The sequence below is a fragment of the Aquila chrysaetos genome, chromosome 11, assembly GCF_900496995.4.
Source record: "Aquila chrysaetos chrysaetos chromosome 11, bAquChr1.4, whole genome shotgun sequence".
Taxonomy (NCBI): domain Eukaryota; kingdom Metazoa; phylum Chordata; class Aves; order Accipitriformes; family Accipitridae; genus Aquila; species Aquila chrysaetos.
In genome coordinates, this window is record NC_044014.1 from 26,822,799 (window position 1) to 26,839,115 (window position 16,317).

At 38.6% G+C, this 16,317-nt stretch overlaps 1 protein-coding gene across 42 annotated transcripts in view; it reads right to left on the reverse strand.

Moving 5' to 3' along the window:
- The window catches only part of KCNMA1 (potassium calcium-activated channel subfamily M alpha 1), a 527,339-nt gene that overhangs the window by 476,229 nt on the left and 34,793 nt on the right, over positions 1–16,317 (reverse strand). The window contains exon 2 of one of the 42 annotated variants that reach the window (XM_030030397.2): positions 9,166–9,635. The exons of the other annotated variants lie outside the window; for them this stretch is intronic. Coding sequence (XP_029886257.1) covers positions 9,537–9,635 — 99 coding nt within the window. The 3' untranslated portion in view covers positions 9,166–9,536. Of the gene's footprint in view, positions 1–9,165; positions 9,636–16,317 lie in introns of those variants that run through there. 42 annotated transcript variants of the gene reach the window in all.

The window sequence follows — 16,317 nt, forward strand, 5'->3', positions numbered from 1 at the left end:
CCTTTAAAGAAGAACCCAGTATCACTACAACCATATCTCTGAAGCACATCATTAAATCTAACAGAAAAAACAGAGAATCTCTCCACTCACTGCCTTTCAGAGAGAAGCAGTCATAGCACTGATGAGTCATGCTGGTTTATCAAAGATGGTCCAGATCAGGCCATCTCATTTTTGGTAGGGCTTAAAGGATTTTGAGTAGGCATCGGAATGCTTTATAACAAATATATTAACCTAAACTAGCTTAAATTGACATAAGTAAACCTAAGCTGTCACGCTACTGGAAAACAGAACAGGAGAGGGTGATAAACGTGAAGGAGTTTTCTATCAGTAGGCCAGCAAGACTAAAGAATAGAATAATATATATTATGTATTAGCAGCATGTGTACTAGTATACTTTATGATAATAAAAAAGTTCTCTGGGCTTTTGAACTTAGGGATAAGATTCAGAAGAATTATGCTGTATAGCTAGGTTTTCTTTATACATTATTTATATTGAATTACTTTTCTTATATAGGTTTCCATTAACAAGCTTTTACACTTAATTATTGGGAGGGGGGGTAGTTCCCTGAAATTTTCCTTTGTGTTCGAGGATCAAAACTGGAAAGATTTTCCTCATGACAGAAGGACAAAATAGAACAAAACTAAGAAGTTGCCAAGGTTAAAAAAACCAACCAAACAAAAGCCAAATCAGCAAGTCCAGCTCAGTGAGAGTTAGGATGACTCCAGGTCCCTTTCCACAACTAATTTCCTTTGACTATGATTCCTATTTTTCTTTCCTGCTTATGACTCATTTACCTGGACGAGTCTATGTGCTAAATAAGGCTTTGCTACTCTATGAATGTGTTCATCTCCTCCTTTCTAGAATTCTTCACATATTGTTACGGTTTCTGCTCTACATGCCATAATTATTTAAGTCACCCATGTTCTAGCACTCAGAGTGATTTTTTTAGGTAATGCCATATAAAGTCTCAGTAAGATTCTGGACAGAGACAAAAGACTTCATAGTATGTGCTAAAGTAGATGACTATCCAAAGCTTTATGTTAAGATAGATGACTCCACTAAAATAATAGCTATATTCTCTGCTGTGTACTACAACTCCTTTATTAAAACAAACAGTCCAAACCACATGAAAAGAAAAGGAAGGCCGGCTTCACACATTATTGGGTAGTCGGGGGGACAGTGGCAGTAACAACCAGGAAATGAGAAAATGCATGGATGACAGCCTCCCACCTCAAGAAAACCAGCACTGACCTTCAAGATGCTTCGAGTTATTGGTTGTACCTTTGCAGTACTGTAACCCTCTGAAAGGCTCCATGAAAGTTTATAATTATAAACTACTTGAAAAGGAGTAAATACATATTCATGCTGTTGGAAGCGCAGACACACATGCATCTGGGATGCTTCCTAGCAAAGTACTGCAGGTTGGTCTGTACATGCATCAGCCAAATGATTTAGACTTGAACAACTCTCCTGTTTATCGATACTAGTTACTGATGTCTCCCTGCAACACGTGTATCAGTGAGGGAAAAAAAAAAAAGCCTGCTGATGGCATGATGAATAACAACTGGCACACAAAGCACACCAGATCTTTTCAAACTACATTCCATAGGCCATGTCTACCTATGGAAAACACTGCAGAACAGATAACAAGATCCTGATTATTTTTAAGGAGTACTTCCCTTGCCTTTCTACCTTATAACCATAATTTCTTGCACAAGAAGCTGTGTATTTTTATATTAACGTAAACTACACAAACCAATGTTGTTTTGATAAGGAAAGGAACACAGCTGTAAATCACAAGGGGAGCAGCATCAGAGGTAAATGCTTCCACAGGTAAATGAGGGAAATAAACTTCAGTGATATATTTGCACAGACAGGAGGAGTAAAATCCTCATTATTGTATTCTCAGTGGCTGTCAATCCTTGTCAGTGATACAGGTTAACCTTACAAAAGAGATTTCAAAACAATGTATTCTGCTGACTATCACAGCATTAATCAAGCAGAGACGGTACAGCTCTAGACATATGTATTGTGATTATAGAGGGATAAAAGGTGGTAAAACCAAACTAAGACAGTGGCTTGTGGAGTGGATAGGCAAAACTGACCCCAGAAGCTAGAATTAAATCATTCCATGTCACACATTTTCTATGAAGGTTATTAGACTAATTAACAATTCAATACTTATATATTCTTTAACGCTATCATTAAAAGCACTCTTCTCCAGCCTTAGACAGCATTATGTGCATTACTGATCTTTTTATACTTATTCTTATTATGAACTGCTATCCTAAGTTATCTTAGACCATAAATTTCTTATAACGCACAAGTATACTTAATACAAAACAACAACAAAAATCACACACTATGTGGAAAATAGCAATTTTTTTTTTCCATTGCAGTATGGTAGGACCTTTTCTTCCGAACTGCATCCTAGAGTTTCCTTTCAATACCATTATACTACAAAATATTCACAGAAGGATCTGTGTTTTCTTGATACTTGTATAAACTACTGCCTATATAATCAGTGCAATACAGAAACATCAAAATGTTGCTTTGGAAAATACAGCCTCTATTAATCCACAGATCAAGTACAAAAAAAGATGGCAACAGAGTAAATATTCTTCCACATAACATCCTAATAAAATATCTCTGCCCTAAACCAGAAGGAACAACTGCCCTGATGCCATATCAGCATTTTATTTGCTTTTCTTCCCATGTCCACCTACTGCCTTTGTAGCAACTAAGTCACATTAGGCCACCATTTGTTTAAATTGTTCCTCAAAGCAAAATATTCCAACTAAAATATCAACTCTTCAGCACAGGCCTAAACACACTCTCTTCAAAACATACAGCTTCTTGGTGTACTGTAATTCCCTTAAGCACTACCTATTCTGCGTTGACCAAAGACTTACTAGACACAGGTATCTGAAACTCAGAATTTCTATTCTATAGAAAGTTTTACATACTTTTTTTTTTAAAAAAAATAAGATTTTGTTTCATAACAAGTGTGGGACAGAATTTAATGCAAAGCTGGAAAGCAGACCCTGAAGTAGACCTTAGAGCCCAGCAGGCTGTGGGGTTCCCAGCGCTGCGACAGCAACACCAGCAGTACTGCAGCTCTCAGCCCAGAGAAGCAGGTGCTGGAAACCTGAAATACTTCACAGCCCTGACAAGCTGACAAGAAAGAAGGTACGTCTTTCCAAAAGTCATCCCGTCTTCCAGGGGACGCTTGTCAAGACTAACACGTTTCAGTTTTGACAAAATGGTGTTTTGTGACAAAAAGAACACATTTTACTGGAGCACTCCTGGGGAGCTTTGTTCCAGGTAAGATAATAGATCTATCAGAAGTAGCTTAAAAAAACCCAACAAGTACCATATTAATTGCACAGAGCTGGGCTAGCACCTTGCTTATTGAGGACCAGAAATACCCATCACATCAGTTTACCCTCAGCAAGCAGTACAAGAAGGTCAGAACCGTCCCCCCCGTGCATGCCAGTCACTTGACAAAAACATCGTGTATCACATGAGGAATGCAATTACTGCCACTGGAGTCACCACCATGCTCTCCTGAAGTGACCAGGTGCTTCACTGGCCCACTCAAAAGTACACTATGCAAGGGTCCCTATGGCCTTCCATGAATTATATTTGCTATGCTTCACACAAACACCACTGCGTAAGTCACTGGGAGGCTAACCTCTGTCACGGCACCTCGCTGACTCAGACTGTCAGGCATAGGAGTTGCAAGGACAAAAATTACTATTTCTTGCTCTTGTGGGTTTGTTGGGACTTTTTTGAGGGGAGGGATTAATATAATGTACATAAGGTATCATTTATCACGCTTCTACGTTCCTGCAGGTCAGTAAGCTTCAGCAAGTTATTCCTGACTTCACACTAAAATTAGGTTTATAGCAGAACCCAGTGCTTGCCCTTGTCAAGTCTGCCAGACACCGAATAAACCTCCTTGAAAGTTTTTCCACAAATTTTCCCACAGCGGCAGCCTGCAGACATCGAATAATTTTAAGTTATTACTAATCAGTTTAACAACATCATGTTGCAAAATAAAGCAACTATCTTTTCGAATTATTTCCATAAATTCAAGATGACCCCCTGACCTTTTCTTACTTTTCAAACCAGTGACCTTTTTTTTTTTCCTGTCAGCCAAGATTTTATCCCGGGACAAAGAGAAATAAATATTATTATAAATAAATTTAAATATATTTATTATTATAAAGCATATTTGTATATGCTTTAGTATTTCCCATCCTGATTACATTGTATGTCCTATGTCAACCTCAACCTCTCCCTCTTTTTGCAGCTTTATGAGGAAAAAAAAAAGTTTTCATACTGAATTTGCCATTTTTTATTTATATACATCCTCACTAAGTAAGCCCTCACAGATTTCTCACCTGAAGTGTAAGGTGTTATATTCTATCTCCTTGCTTTGCCACCTAGCATTTTAGCCAGCAATCTATTTATCTTATTTCTTATGCTCAAGAATTTCCCTTACAGCAACACAAGTAATTAAACTTTTCTCTAATTTGTAGGAGCTGATACCTACTGGATTCTAAAATCTTAATGATAGTAAATAAACAGGCCTTTTTAGCATGCTGAAAAGTATCAAAAGCATGAGACTACATATCCCTTGCAAAAGATGACAGGAAAAAAACCCCAAGGGTTGCCTGGAAGGGTGACCCCACTATTCTGGAATTACCAGAGCAGGGCAACCCTGCCTATTCATATACATTCACTTGCCCTTGTGCTACAACAGCCATAGGCAGAAGCCAGAAGAGCCCTCTAATTCCATTTCTGCCCAAATTCTTTGCCAATTAGATATGAAAATTGAGTTTAACAGATTTCAAATCCCATAGGCTGCTATGGAAAAAAAAAAAAAAAATCCTTGTAGAGTATTACATATTCAAGTCATAACTATAGACAGGCACTTGCTTGATAGTAGGAAGACTAAGAAGTTAAGAGGGGTTGAGGGGATATCATCCTACTTCCCTTTACCAGTGAAAACTATTTACTTCATACACTGCCTAAACAGTTATGATTTTAAAATGTTGCCCAAGATGTCACTTTCATGATTTACTTTTCATAAAATTCAAATGCATAATTTTTAGACCTTGGTTGGTTGCGGGGGGGGGAATGTTGTGTTTTGGGGGCTTTTTTAATCAGGTTTTAGTGTCTGTTCTCTGCAGAACCAGCTCTGTTTAGACTATTTCGGTGCTTTGAATTTCTCTGTTGAAGAGAACCCCTCTGTGATAAACCCCTCATTTTTTAAACCTGATGAGGTACTAGACTGAAAAATATATATACACACAGTATACATTACATACACAGTTCATGAACATAAGTTTCTCTAACAGAAAAAAAAAAAAAATCTAGGTTCATTTTCATGACTGCCTTCACTGGGACAGGCAATACAAAGGCTAACCTAACTTCTTCTAACCTGTTAATGAGACCCTTTTTCCACGCACATTATGTATTCCACGCTAATTAAGAAAGAAAGTTAAGCTGCACTCTGTGTAAGGCAGTCTGCTTGGCTTGAGAATAGGAGCTGCACTTCATCTCCTTTCCAATCAATAATCCATAAACTGGGGTTGAATGTGCAGGCCATTTGCCAGTCAGCTGTAGCTGAGATCTCATCTTTTCTAAGCCTTTCCTTTTCTTTCATGGTTCAGTCGGCTCTGCCCAAAGGAAACGTTTCAAATGAATAAAACAAACCCCCGTGTCTTTTAGTACTCTAGTTTGTCATTCATTCCCCTGCAGACCAACATTTTTCACATGTAGCGAATCCAGATTTTAATGAAGCCTGGAAAAAACCTGCGTCAAGATGGGTGTTGTCCAGGCTTCCACCAGAAACAAACAGGTCCACTGTGAAATGCAGTAATATACATAGCACCTTGTATGAAGTGTTAGGTTTTAGTTTCAAAACTATTAAATCTATGGAGGTTTATGTATTTGCAAACTTTCAAGTTTACAGGTATTCATTAATTAAAAGATTGCTGTATACCAATTTCTGTGCCTTCAACTTCACATTTTATTTACTTTAACTAATTTACCACCTTACAGGTAAATTTTGAAAGTTTTCTTTTAAAGCATCACTTCAACATGCTTGACGGTTAAACCCTGGTATCCCTGAAGCTATTACAGTTGGCTTTAACCACTCAGGCTAGTGAAACCTTTTCAGTGACCTCAGAATTTAATGACAGGTATGCAGAAGCAGTATTTCATTTTTTTAATAAAGTCAGCAGAAAAACACAAAAAGCACTAAAATGGTATCATAATGATGATGCCTACAGCTAAGAACAGAAGAGTGCAAGCTATTGGTCTGGCAGGTTATCTAATACGAAGCATATAATATTTTGTTTCATGTAAATGAGTTAATTCTTTCTTGTGCTTATTCTATTGTTACATTACAGTCATTCAGTTGTCTGAGTTAACATATTGATGCACTTCAATTATGGACACATGTTACCATGTACTTATTTTAAATTTTTCAGGCATTGTTTCTAATTTTTCTCCCCTAGAAAGGGACGGACGGACACACACACACGGACGGACACGCGCACACACACACACACAGAGACACACACACACACACACAATCTTTAATAAAGATGATACCTAGGGCAGATTTTTGTTCTCTCCTTGCTAATTAGTAAAGATATAACTGGAAAGAAACCAGAAAACTATACTATTAAAAGTGTAAGGACACCATAAAGTGAACATGTGTATTTATAGCTCCCTATATAAGCAAATCTCTTCAATACAAGATTTCTTCTGGAGATGGAAGTGTTATGTGCATACATACAATGCATTCGCTAGTGATAGCGCAAACTGTAATTGATACTTGATCTTTTCAATGCACACCAAGATAAGAAAAGGAGAGATGGGGGCTGGGAGCAGTCTTACAAGTCTTAGTTTTAAATTTTTAATTTTAAAAAGTGTTATTTCAGCTGCAGTGACAAAAGTAAAGCTACCTTTGAATTCAAATTATTTGTCAGCTCCTGTGCTATGGTAAACATTACATCTGAAAAAGAAAAGATTCTTTTCAGGTTTATAAATTCCCTCAGAACATTTCAGTGAATAGTATTTCCACTGATAAGCTGTTTTTTGGAGAGATTCTTCTTTCAGGTTTACCCATGCACACCAGTTAAGTAATACATATATACACAGAAAGGTGGCTTCCAGATTCATGATCCATTGTAATAAGATACACACTTCAAGCAACTAGCAGAATAGCAACATGGTATAATTTAAAATTTTTAAATGTATCTTAGTACTGAGACCAAAATCATTTTATAAGAAAATACAAAGGGGAGAGCACGAGTATTCTTGTGCTTTTTGGCTTGTGAGGTACCAATTGGATTTATGAAACTTATCTTTTGCATGTAACTAGTCTGCTTACTGGTCTAGCACATTTCTGCCTCTTAACAATATTTTTAGCTTATCTCTCATTAGTCAAATTGTAACTTTGGAAATAAACTGTCATTTAGTAAATAAGCATAGATTATCATGCCTGTTTCTGTAAAAAAAGAGTGGTTGGTTGTTTTGCATGCCACACACCCCCCCCAGGCATGACCCGAAACATGGTACTCTGAAGGAAGACAGAAGACATCCAGCATTTCCATCACCTTGCACTGTTTCTCAATAACTGTCACATCCTACAAAGGTTTGGACTCAGCCACTAATCTAATGAGGGACACAGTGGATGTCATATATTTGGAGGGTAACATTATTGCCTCTCCATCCATATTAAGTCAGATGACCCCCAAAATGGCATTAAAGGGGTATGTGTGGGTTTTGTTTGTTTGTTTTTAAGTAAGAGGCCAATTCCTGCTGTTAACGGTGAAAACAAAAAATAAAAATCAATGTTCATCATAAGGAAAATGGAAAAAAATTTCAATTAAAATAAATTTTGTACAAGAAGCAATCTACAGAAAATTTTTTTTCTTTTTTTTTGCAAAGAGAAAAATTTTAGAAGAAAGCCACATGCTCCTCATCATCTTCAGTCTGTCACCAGATCAACCTGTGACAGAATGTTTCCATTTTCAATTGAAATACTGGTGAGGTCAGGGGAACTAGGGATCCCCCCATTTTCTCAGATCTCAAGACACCCTGCTGATATTTAAAGCAGCACTGAGGATAGTATCCAAAAGGGATGTTTTGGATTGCAATATAAACGCATAGCAGAATGCACATCTCCGTGGGGCAAATAGCTAAGCCTGTCAACATCTGCTGCAGAGAACCTGACTGTGCATAAGAAGCTCCATGGATGCACTTGCCACAGGATGTAAATTAAAACTATAAAAATTCATAGGGCACAGTACAAGAATGAAAATAAAGGAAGAGCGACAGTATTAAACTTAGGAGAAGAGATCAGGTTTTACATTTTTCCAACTGAGCTCATGCTCACAATTCTAAAACACTTGCCACCAAGCAAGTCATACATACTGCTGGCAGACAGACATTGCCTTTGGGACACTACTTCTATTTTTAATTTCTAGGGCATTGTTCTATGCAGTGTGCAGGCAAGGAGGGGGAAATTCCTTAAATGAAAACCTACTGAAGACTAAAGCCATTCAGCATTAAAGTGATTTCTGGTTGTAGCAAGGAGGAGACAATACGTTTTGTTGAGAAATAAATCGCCTGCTAAGAGCTGGAAGCAGACATCTGCTTTTACAAGCCTACCCATCACACTAAACTTGACTTGCTGTATTTTACACAGTGACGTCATGAGGTAATTTTACTGCTGTGGTTGCATGGCATGTAATGATATCTGGACTGTAATTATACATGATGCAGCACCTATTTGGATAACATGGCCACACTACTGGATGATGAAATATTGCACTACCTCTTCAAGATTACTCAAAATATACCTGGCACAAGGACACCTGGCAGGAGGGAGATCAATTGCCCTTTACACTGGAGCTGACCCAAGAACAACAGTTCAGAAGATTTCATTCACTGATCAACAACTTATTTCAAAAGTAATCATTAAAGGGACTCTTTAATGCTCAAAAAGCATGCTCTTTTTCCCCTCCCCACCCGAAGCCTTATTGCTCTCCCTGTTACCATTTGTACTTTAGAAGAGATGCTGAAATCCAGTGCAAAGGGGAAGGGGAAAAAAAAAATCCACCACTTCTAAAATAACACAGTTTTATTGAAAAAGAAATGTTTAGCCTTTCACCAAATGATGGATGCCTTATGCATACAGATAATTTTCTGTTCTTCCCTGGGGGTGGGCACAGCCCCCCTGCCTGGGTGAAGGGCAGTTACAGGTACGCAGAGAGCAGAAAACATCAGCAGGGTTCAGAAACCGCTCCCACCACGCAAGCTGGGTGCCGCTTCCCAGATTAGCAAGGGCAGCTTCACCTTACAGGAAAACTGCCATTCCCTTCAGCCCAGCGATCCAAAAACTTTACGTGGTGAGAAGCACTTCTCGCCACAAGAAAACTGTGAAGTATTTTTCAAGGTTTCCAGTTCCAAGTGGCATTTCTGGAGCAGTCAGCTGCTGGGAGGAAAGCGACTACACCTGCGACACAGAAATAGCCAGAGTCCAATGCAACTCCAAGGAAATCTGAAGTCCCAGCAAGCATTTTGTCATCCTGTTTTTACAGCCGAAACACTTCAAAAGAAAAAAAAAAAAAATCTTAATTCCTTTACGAAGTAGACAGAGCTTAACTTCTTATTTATTTTTTAATTTATTGGGAGAGTATTTTTTCCTCTACCAACTTAAAGACTTTATGTAACAAAGCTTCAAGTAAAATCAGAGTAATGTTTCATTATCTGCTGTAAATAACAAATGATCTACTACCTCAGAGCCTTCACTGAACACTAGTCTACTAAAATCTCAGGCAAAGAGCCAAATTCTGGATTTGTGAATATGCATGTGCCTCTCACCGACTTCAGTGTGAGCCACGTGAATGAATCTGAAAGCTGAAGTTGGCTCTAATTCATGTTTTAAGCCTAATGAACTGGTAATAATCAAATGATTTGCTCCATTTTTGCCTTGTATTTTTAATAAGATACATTAACAGCAAGATTAGGTAAAAGAAATAGAGCACAACAGAAATTCCCAATACACAGCTCCTCACTGACCTTAAGTATCTCTGGTAAAGTCAGAAGACTAGACAAATTTTGGAACAAACAAAAAAAAAAAATCAGAGTTTAAGTTATTGATTTTTTTCTTTTATATTTTCTGTTCTGTGCTGGATATAATTTAAAATGTATATTTATTGCACATCAGAATAAGGTAAGTAATACAAACCAATTCACTTGGCTTCAGTCGAGTTCAGTATTACTTACTGCATAGGAACATCTATTAGAGGAGTGTCCCATCAGCCAAAAGAACAGGGCCAGAACAGTGAGAGTGACTGACAGACAGTAAAAATAGTAGGGAGAGTAGAAAAAAAAACCACATGAGGGTCAGATGGAACAAGAGCAACCTGACCAGTGCAAGAGAGAGGCAAAATAGCAGGTACCAGATGCAACTCAATTCTCTGGAAGGACAAAAATCCACCTATATTCTTTTTAATGCAAATATCATATCTGTATTTCATTAAATAGTTTCAGCAAACATCAATATTGTGGCTTATCAAACCTATCATGCTTGTTATTTGCTTGTTGTTTGTTAAACTAGATTAATAGCACTTCTTTGATTTATTGCAACTTTTGTAGTAAATCTGACAAAGTGCTGCACTACTGCCATCAAAATTCATCTCAATGGGTAGCTTCAAATCACTACCATTGATTTCTAAATAAATGTATTTTAAATCACTCACCATTTAATGTCCCCTTGAGGAAGTTTTGGCCCATATAAACACAATTATTCCTCACTAATTTATAGAAACTAATTGAATAAGTAATAAGAGTTTCTTTTCCCAGTTCGGTACAAAAAGTAAAACAAAATATGCATATGTCCCTTGAGAAGATGCAATAAAATGAAAATATTTATAAACTAGGGACTTCCCATTTTGGTGTATACAGTGGAAAGGAATATTTCAAAAACAACTGCACCTTTGCATTTCTTATGTAATACTAGAACAACTCTGCAGATGACATTACCATTACAAGAAAATATTTAAATGAAGATCAGTAGGACAAGATCCAGAATCAGCCCAACCTTTAAGACAGAATGGCATCACTTTTTCTTGAAAGCAAAACAACAGCAGTGTAAGATTGACCAAACAGTATATTCCTTCCTCACCAGCACCAAAGGCAGTTAGGTTTCCCATCACTGACCCAAAGCTCCCAAGAAACTACAAATAGCTTTTACAACACTGGTCATAAGCAGTCTCTTCCTTGCTTTTAACAGTACTTCACAGCTGAGGCAAATACAACTGATCCAAGATTTGGCTGCTTCCATGGATTCTCCTTCACAACTCTGTTCACAAAAGTGAACTTGCTGGAAGTTACTAAAAAGATTAAAACTACTAAAGCAATGTTTCCATGTAACTAAAACAAACTGGAAAAAGGTAGTCCCTTATGATAACTTGACATCTGCTGCACCAGATGGGAAAAAAGAAAGGACACAATCCATTTGCCAACCTCGTTTTCTAGTTGATCCGTTCCTGGTTGTTTCTCAAGTTGAAACAAGCCTCCACATTCCCACTAAAGTGTCCTATAATTGGCTCTAAATCTGCTTATTATGGGAAGGCAAGGTCCCCCTTTACCACAATTTTTCCTGAGTGGCCTTCCTGCTGTCAGCTTCCCTAATTCCTACCTCCCCAGCTGTCTCCCTGCTCCCTCCTCAAGCTTCTTCTACCTGAACAAGCTCATTGCTCCCAGGGAAGAAGAGTCTCCCCCTCCCTCAAAGGGGCTGTTTGATCTGACCCAGATTATCACAGGCTGGACTGCACAAACAAGCTGTCTTCTTGCCAGCCGTACCCTTTCCAACAATTCATAAAATACATGTAGTAAATTGTAAATAGATGTAACCACTATTTCTACCATCTATTACCAAAGATATTTACATTTTTAGTCAACTGCCCTAAATTAACTTAGAATGACCTGCTTAGCTCCAACTATTTTTAACTCTTCATGTGTTGAGTAGTAGTGATTAGAGAAACTACTCCCTGTTCCAAACGAGAACATTTTTCTCCCTTAGAATTTTTTATTTGTATAGAAAATATGAAGTTTTCCAATAACTAAGGCCAAATATTTTAGTCTGAAAAATAAAATATTCATTTTGAAGGAAATATCTAAGAAATAAATCCAGAAATAACCATTTGCACTGTTCCCCCCCCACCCCCCTTTTTCCTCCTCCAGCCTGGGCAGTAGGTCCTATGTGTTTTTACCAGCTTTACTAAACAATCCCAACATTTTTTCCCCTCCTCTTACCTCATACTAAAGCTCTTGACCTTCCTAACTGAATGATGACCCATCACCCTCCTCCTATCACCAGGCAGGGCTCCCATCACCTGCAGCAATACCCCCTGCGTCCTCCTCCCTGCCCCAAGGCTGTGAGGCTGGTTCCTGCCTCAAGGGCTTGGCTGGAGGCACCAGCATCACCCAGATCTCCCTCAGCAAGCCCGACTGCTTCCAAATGGTGGAGATGACCTGCATCCCACCCCCACCCCCCCTCAGGTTTTGGCTGTCGCTCAGGTGGCTATGCATCTAGTTAGCTTAACATGACCTCTGCCAAGTACTGATGGGAGCATAACTATGACAGCCTGGAGTTCAACATGGGCTCCAAAACTTGCCTAAAAGGAGTGGCCTGCCCAAGCAGAGCTGTGTGTTGCCATAGCTACACTGTTGTTATTACTCAATCTAGTTTAAAGTTAGCAACACTCTGTCCCCACCAGCTCCAGTCCCACCTATGACTGCTGTGGAGACAGTCTGATTATTCAAAACACACAGGTCTCCCACAAGGAGTAATTTTCACAGGGTCTACAGAAATACACAGTTCAGTTCCTCATTTCCTTCCCAACCAGCTGCCAAAACAGCAGGCATTTCCTTAAAAACGCCCTACTGAATTGCTAAAGATGGTGTCCATGTATAAATAGAAGTGGTTTGGCATGATGAGATCCCAGGGAGTAAATTGGCTCATTTCAACTTGCAACACAGAAAAACAATAGTCAGAAGAGAAGGACAAAGATCTATATTCAAATTACTTCCAAACTACGGAGGAGATACTCAAAAATGACAAACTTACAAAATAATTAGAAATTGTGAGAGATTTTTTTCAAAAGCAGAGTGAGGCAGTTCATTCCCAAGGGTCAAAAGAAGTAAGCTGCCCATCTTCCATAATGGAAAACTACTTGATCATGCTATTTTTGTAACCTGTAACTTCCATTTACAGTAATTATCTGGTCCATAGGTCTAGCTCCCTTTTAGTCTTATTAATTCTACCCATCTTCAAAAATTCTAGTTAAATTCTTATTTAAGGGGGGGGGGGGGGGGGGAGAGAGTGCTTTTCTGCATGTGTTAGTGATATTAAAGGACTTTCCTTATTTTGAAGCATCCTGTATTTACACAGAATCTTCAGGATAAAGATTACTAGCACACACTTCATTATGTAGTGGCACAAACAGAATTTATTAGATTCACATGTTCAAAGGCATCACTTTCTGTACCACCACAACGCATGAACCACAGAGACCCAGGCAGCAACTAGAACTGCTCAGAAACACTACCCCCAAAACTGCATAATCTATTAGGAGGACCAAAGAAAAGGCTAGGACACTGCTGAAACATTAACTTCTCAGTTCACTGACTAGTAATTTTATTTTTGATCGAATAGCTATGCATAAGCCCAAGCCCTCCCTACAAGCTCTGTTATGGCAAACAATCATATTCTCTAAAGAACACTACTGGGGGACGTTAATGCTCCAAAAAAAATTAAGTGAGGGGGGAAATATTTCTGAAACCAGAGCTGAACCTGCTGATCATTAGAAAAGTTCAGAGCCTACATACAAACCACACATGCTGAAGAGTAGGCACCGCACCGCACTAGCAGGGATGGGTGCACCTCCCAGCTGGTACTCTTGCAGAGCCGTGCCTCTTCCCTCAGCCCTTTCGTGTTTAAACGTGCGATCCCCTATTCGTTTTCCCTGTACATATCTGTATGACGTTTTGTAATACAGGATGCTGAAACACAGCCAATATTTACACAGTTTTTATTTCTGCCTCTGCAGAACAGGAGCTGATAAGCTACTTTTTGTTTCAGGTTTTGTTACTTTTAATTTCACACAGTGCAGATAAAACTAATCTATATGCCATGCAAGGAGCTAGGTCAGATAACAAGAAAAAAACCCTTAGCTATTATAGTGGCAGCATTATGTAAGTATGATGATGCATTTTACTGCCTCAGCTGGTCTCCTGCCAGACTGGTAATATTGCTGTTTCAGGAGACCTGCGTAAAGGCACCAAAGATTTAGGGATGGATGTCCACAAGAAAGTATCAACTAATCGCTGCAGTGGGTTTGCTGTACAATGTGCATACTTACCTTCTTAGTCAAGGGCACTTCCTTCAACAGGTAAGCACGATGCAGCTGAAAAAGTAGGAGCAGAAAAGGCAATACAATCTCTTATCCACAATCTCATACCAATTCAAGTGACAGAAGGTACAGTCACCATGTTCTCATAGCAAACAGCTATGCGAGGGAACAGAGCTCAGAGCAAGCACCAATTACTGCAATAGAGGCTTTAACTCTCAGAACACAATGAAACAGCATGATCTTGACAGACAATTAGGAATCCTGCTCTTCTAATCAACGCAAGAGCTGGGCCAAATCCGTCGTGAAAATATGCCTGCTATCAATGGTTATATGGAAGAGACCAGCTTTGGACAGATAATCAGTCCTATTCTCAATAAAATAAAATGCTTTACAAATGACACACAGTGACAAGATCACTGTATACCTCTCATGTTACCTGCTCAGGCATAGTCCTTCAGCAATTACCTAGAGTTAGCCTTTTGCTGATCAGAGATAATCCACTTTCAGAGCAATCATGCACATAAAGAAATGCTGTACTCTTAAAAACAAACTGAAGGCAACCAGGACAGCACCAAGATTCTTCTATGGCCACTCTGCTAGAGGGCAATTTCACTTCCACAGCCACTCCATCAGTGACACTGGACCTAATACTCCTTTGCAATAACTGGAGAAAGTCAGAAGTTGTGAGGCAGCCACTTTAATTGTTTTTTATACTTGCATGTTATAATCTAGAGGAGCCTAATGATCTAGACCATCCACTTTGGCCATCTCACCTGGCTGCGCTGGTGACATCTGGGTAATTTTCTTCAGTTTCCTTAAAGTCATGATTACACAAGAGTCTCTGGTTTATGCAAATAAATTAAAAAAAAAAAAAAGAAAAAAATCAAAACACTTCTACATCTTTATGATGTCAGGGTAAAAGGAGGAAAAAAAAAAAAAAAAAACCACACCAAACCTAAAAGGCTTACAACACATGAAACATTAACCAAAAAAAGACTAAAATGTATTTTGGATCTTGGTATTTTGGAGAAGGAGCTGCAAGCATTTCCGCACTCTGCTTCTCAAGGTAACCTGCAGAAAGTCAGCCAAGTAATGTTAACAGAACCTGATCCAAAGGTTTAAATAAATTAACCAGCATGTTTTAGACTCCCCTCTTCAAAGACTGACACTGATCAGTGCTGCAAGCATACAGCATTACCTTCATCCACAACCAGTTCTTTGACAGTGCAGCCATTAAATGAACAGTACTTCACCTTCCCTCAAGCCACAACCTGCTTTTCTTTGATTAATATTTAGATAATTCATTCTGAGGTGGTGAAATCCCGATCAAGTCCTTGTTTTACAAGCATACATTCCCTTTTCTCACATTTCATAGGTAACTCACATTCACACCTGGTTTTTCATAAGCGTCCCACAAGCACAAATTGTTTATTTTGTACTTCAGTGTTATGAGTCTACTACAAGGCATGCTCTTGACAACAGGGATACAGACTGTTGCATCATACTGTTTATATTGTTTTAAGTGCATTTAACCCAGCCAGCTTCTTAGATCTATTAATTCTTTAAAGGACATATTATATGCATGAGACAGCTATACTGTGCAATTTCCTCCTCCTTAAATAGAGCCACATGACAGTGTGGCTATAAACTTCATTTTGCGTTTTCTTTGTTGGGTTGGTGAGGGGTTTACTCCTTCTGAATCATTATTTCATTCTTTTTTCACTGTTTTCATTATATCCCATGCTGAAATACTAGCTGGACTACCACCAATGACCTGCATATACCCAAATATCTCCAAAAGCATTCTTAAGGTAGCTTTAATAAGTATTGTTACATTACATCTGAGGATGGAGAGAAGCCATTTCATGG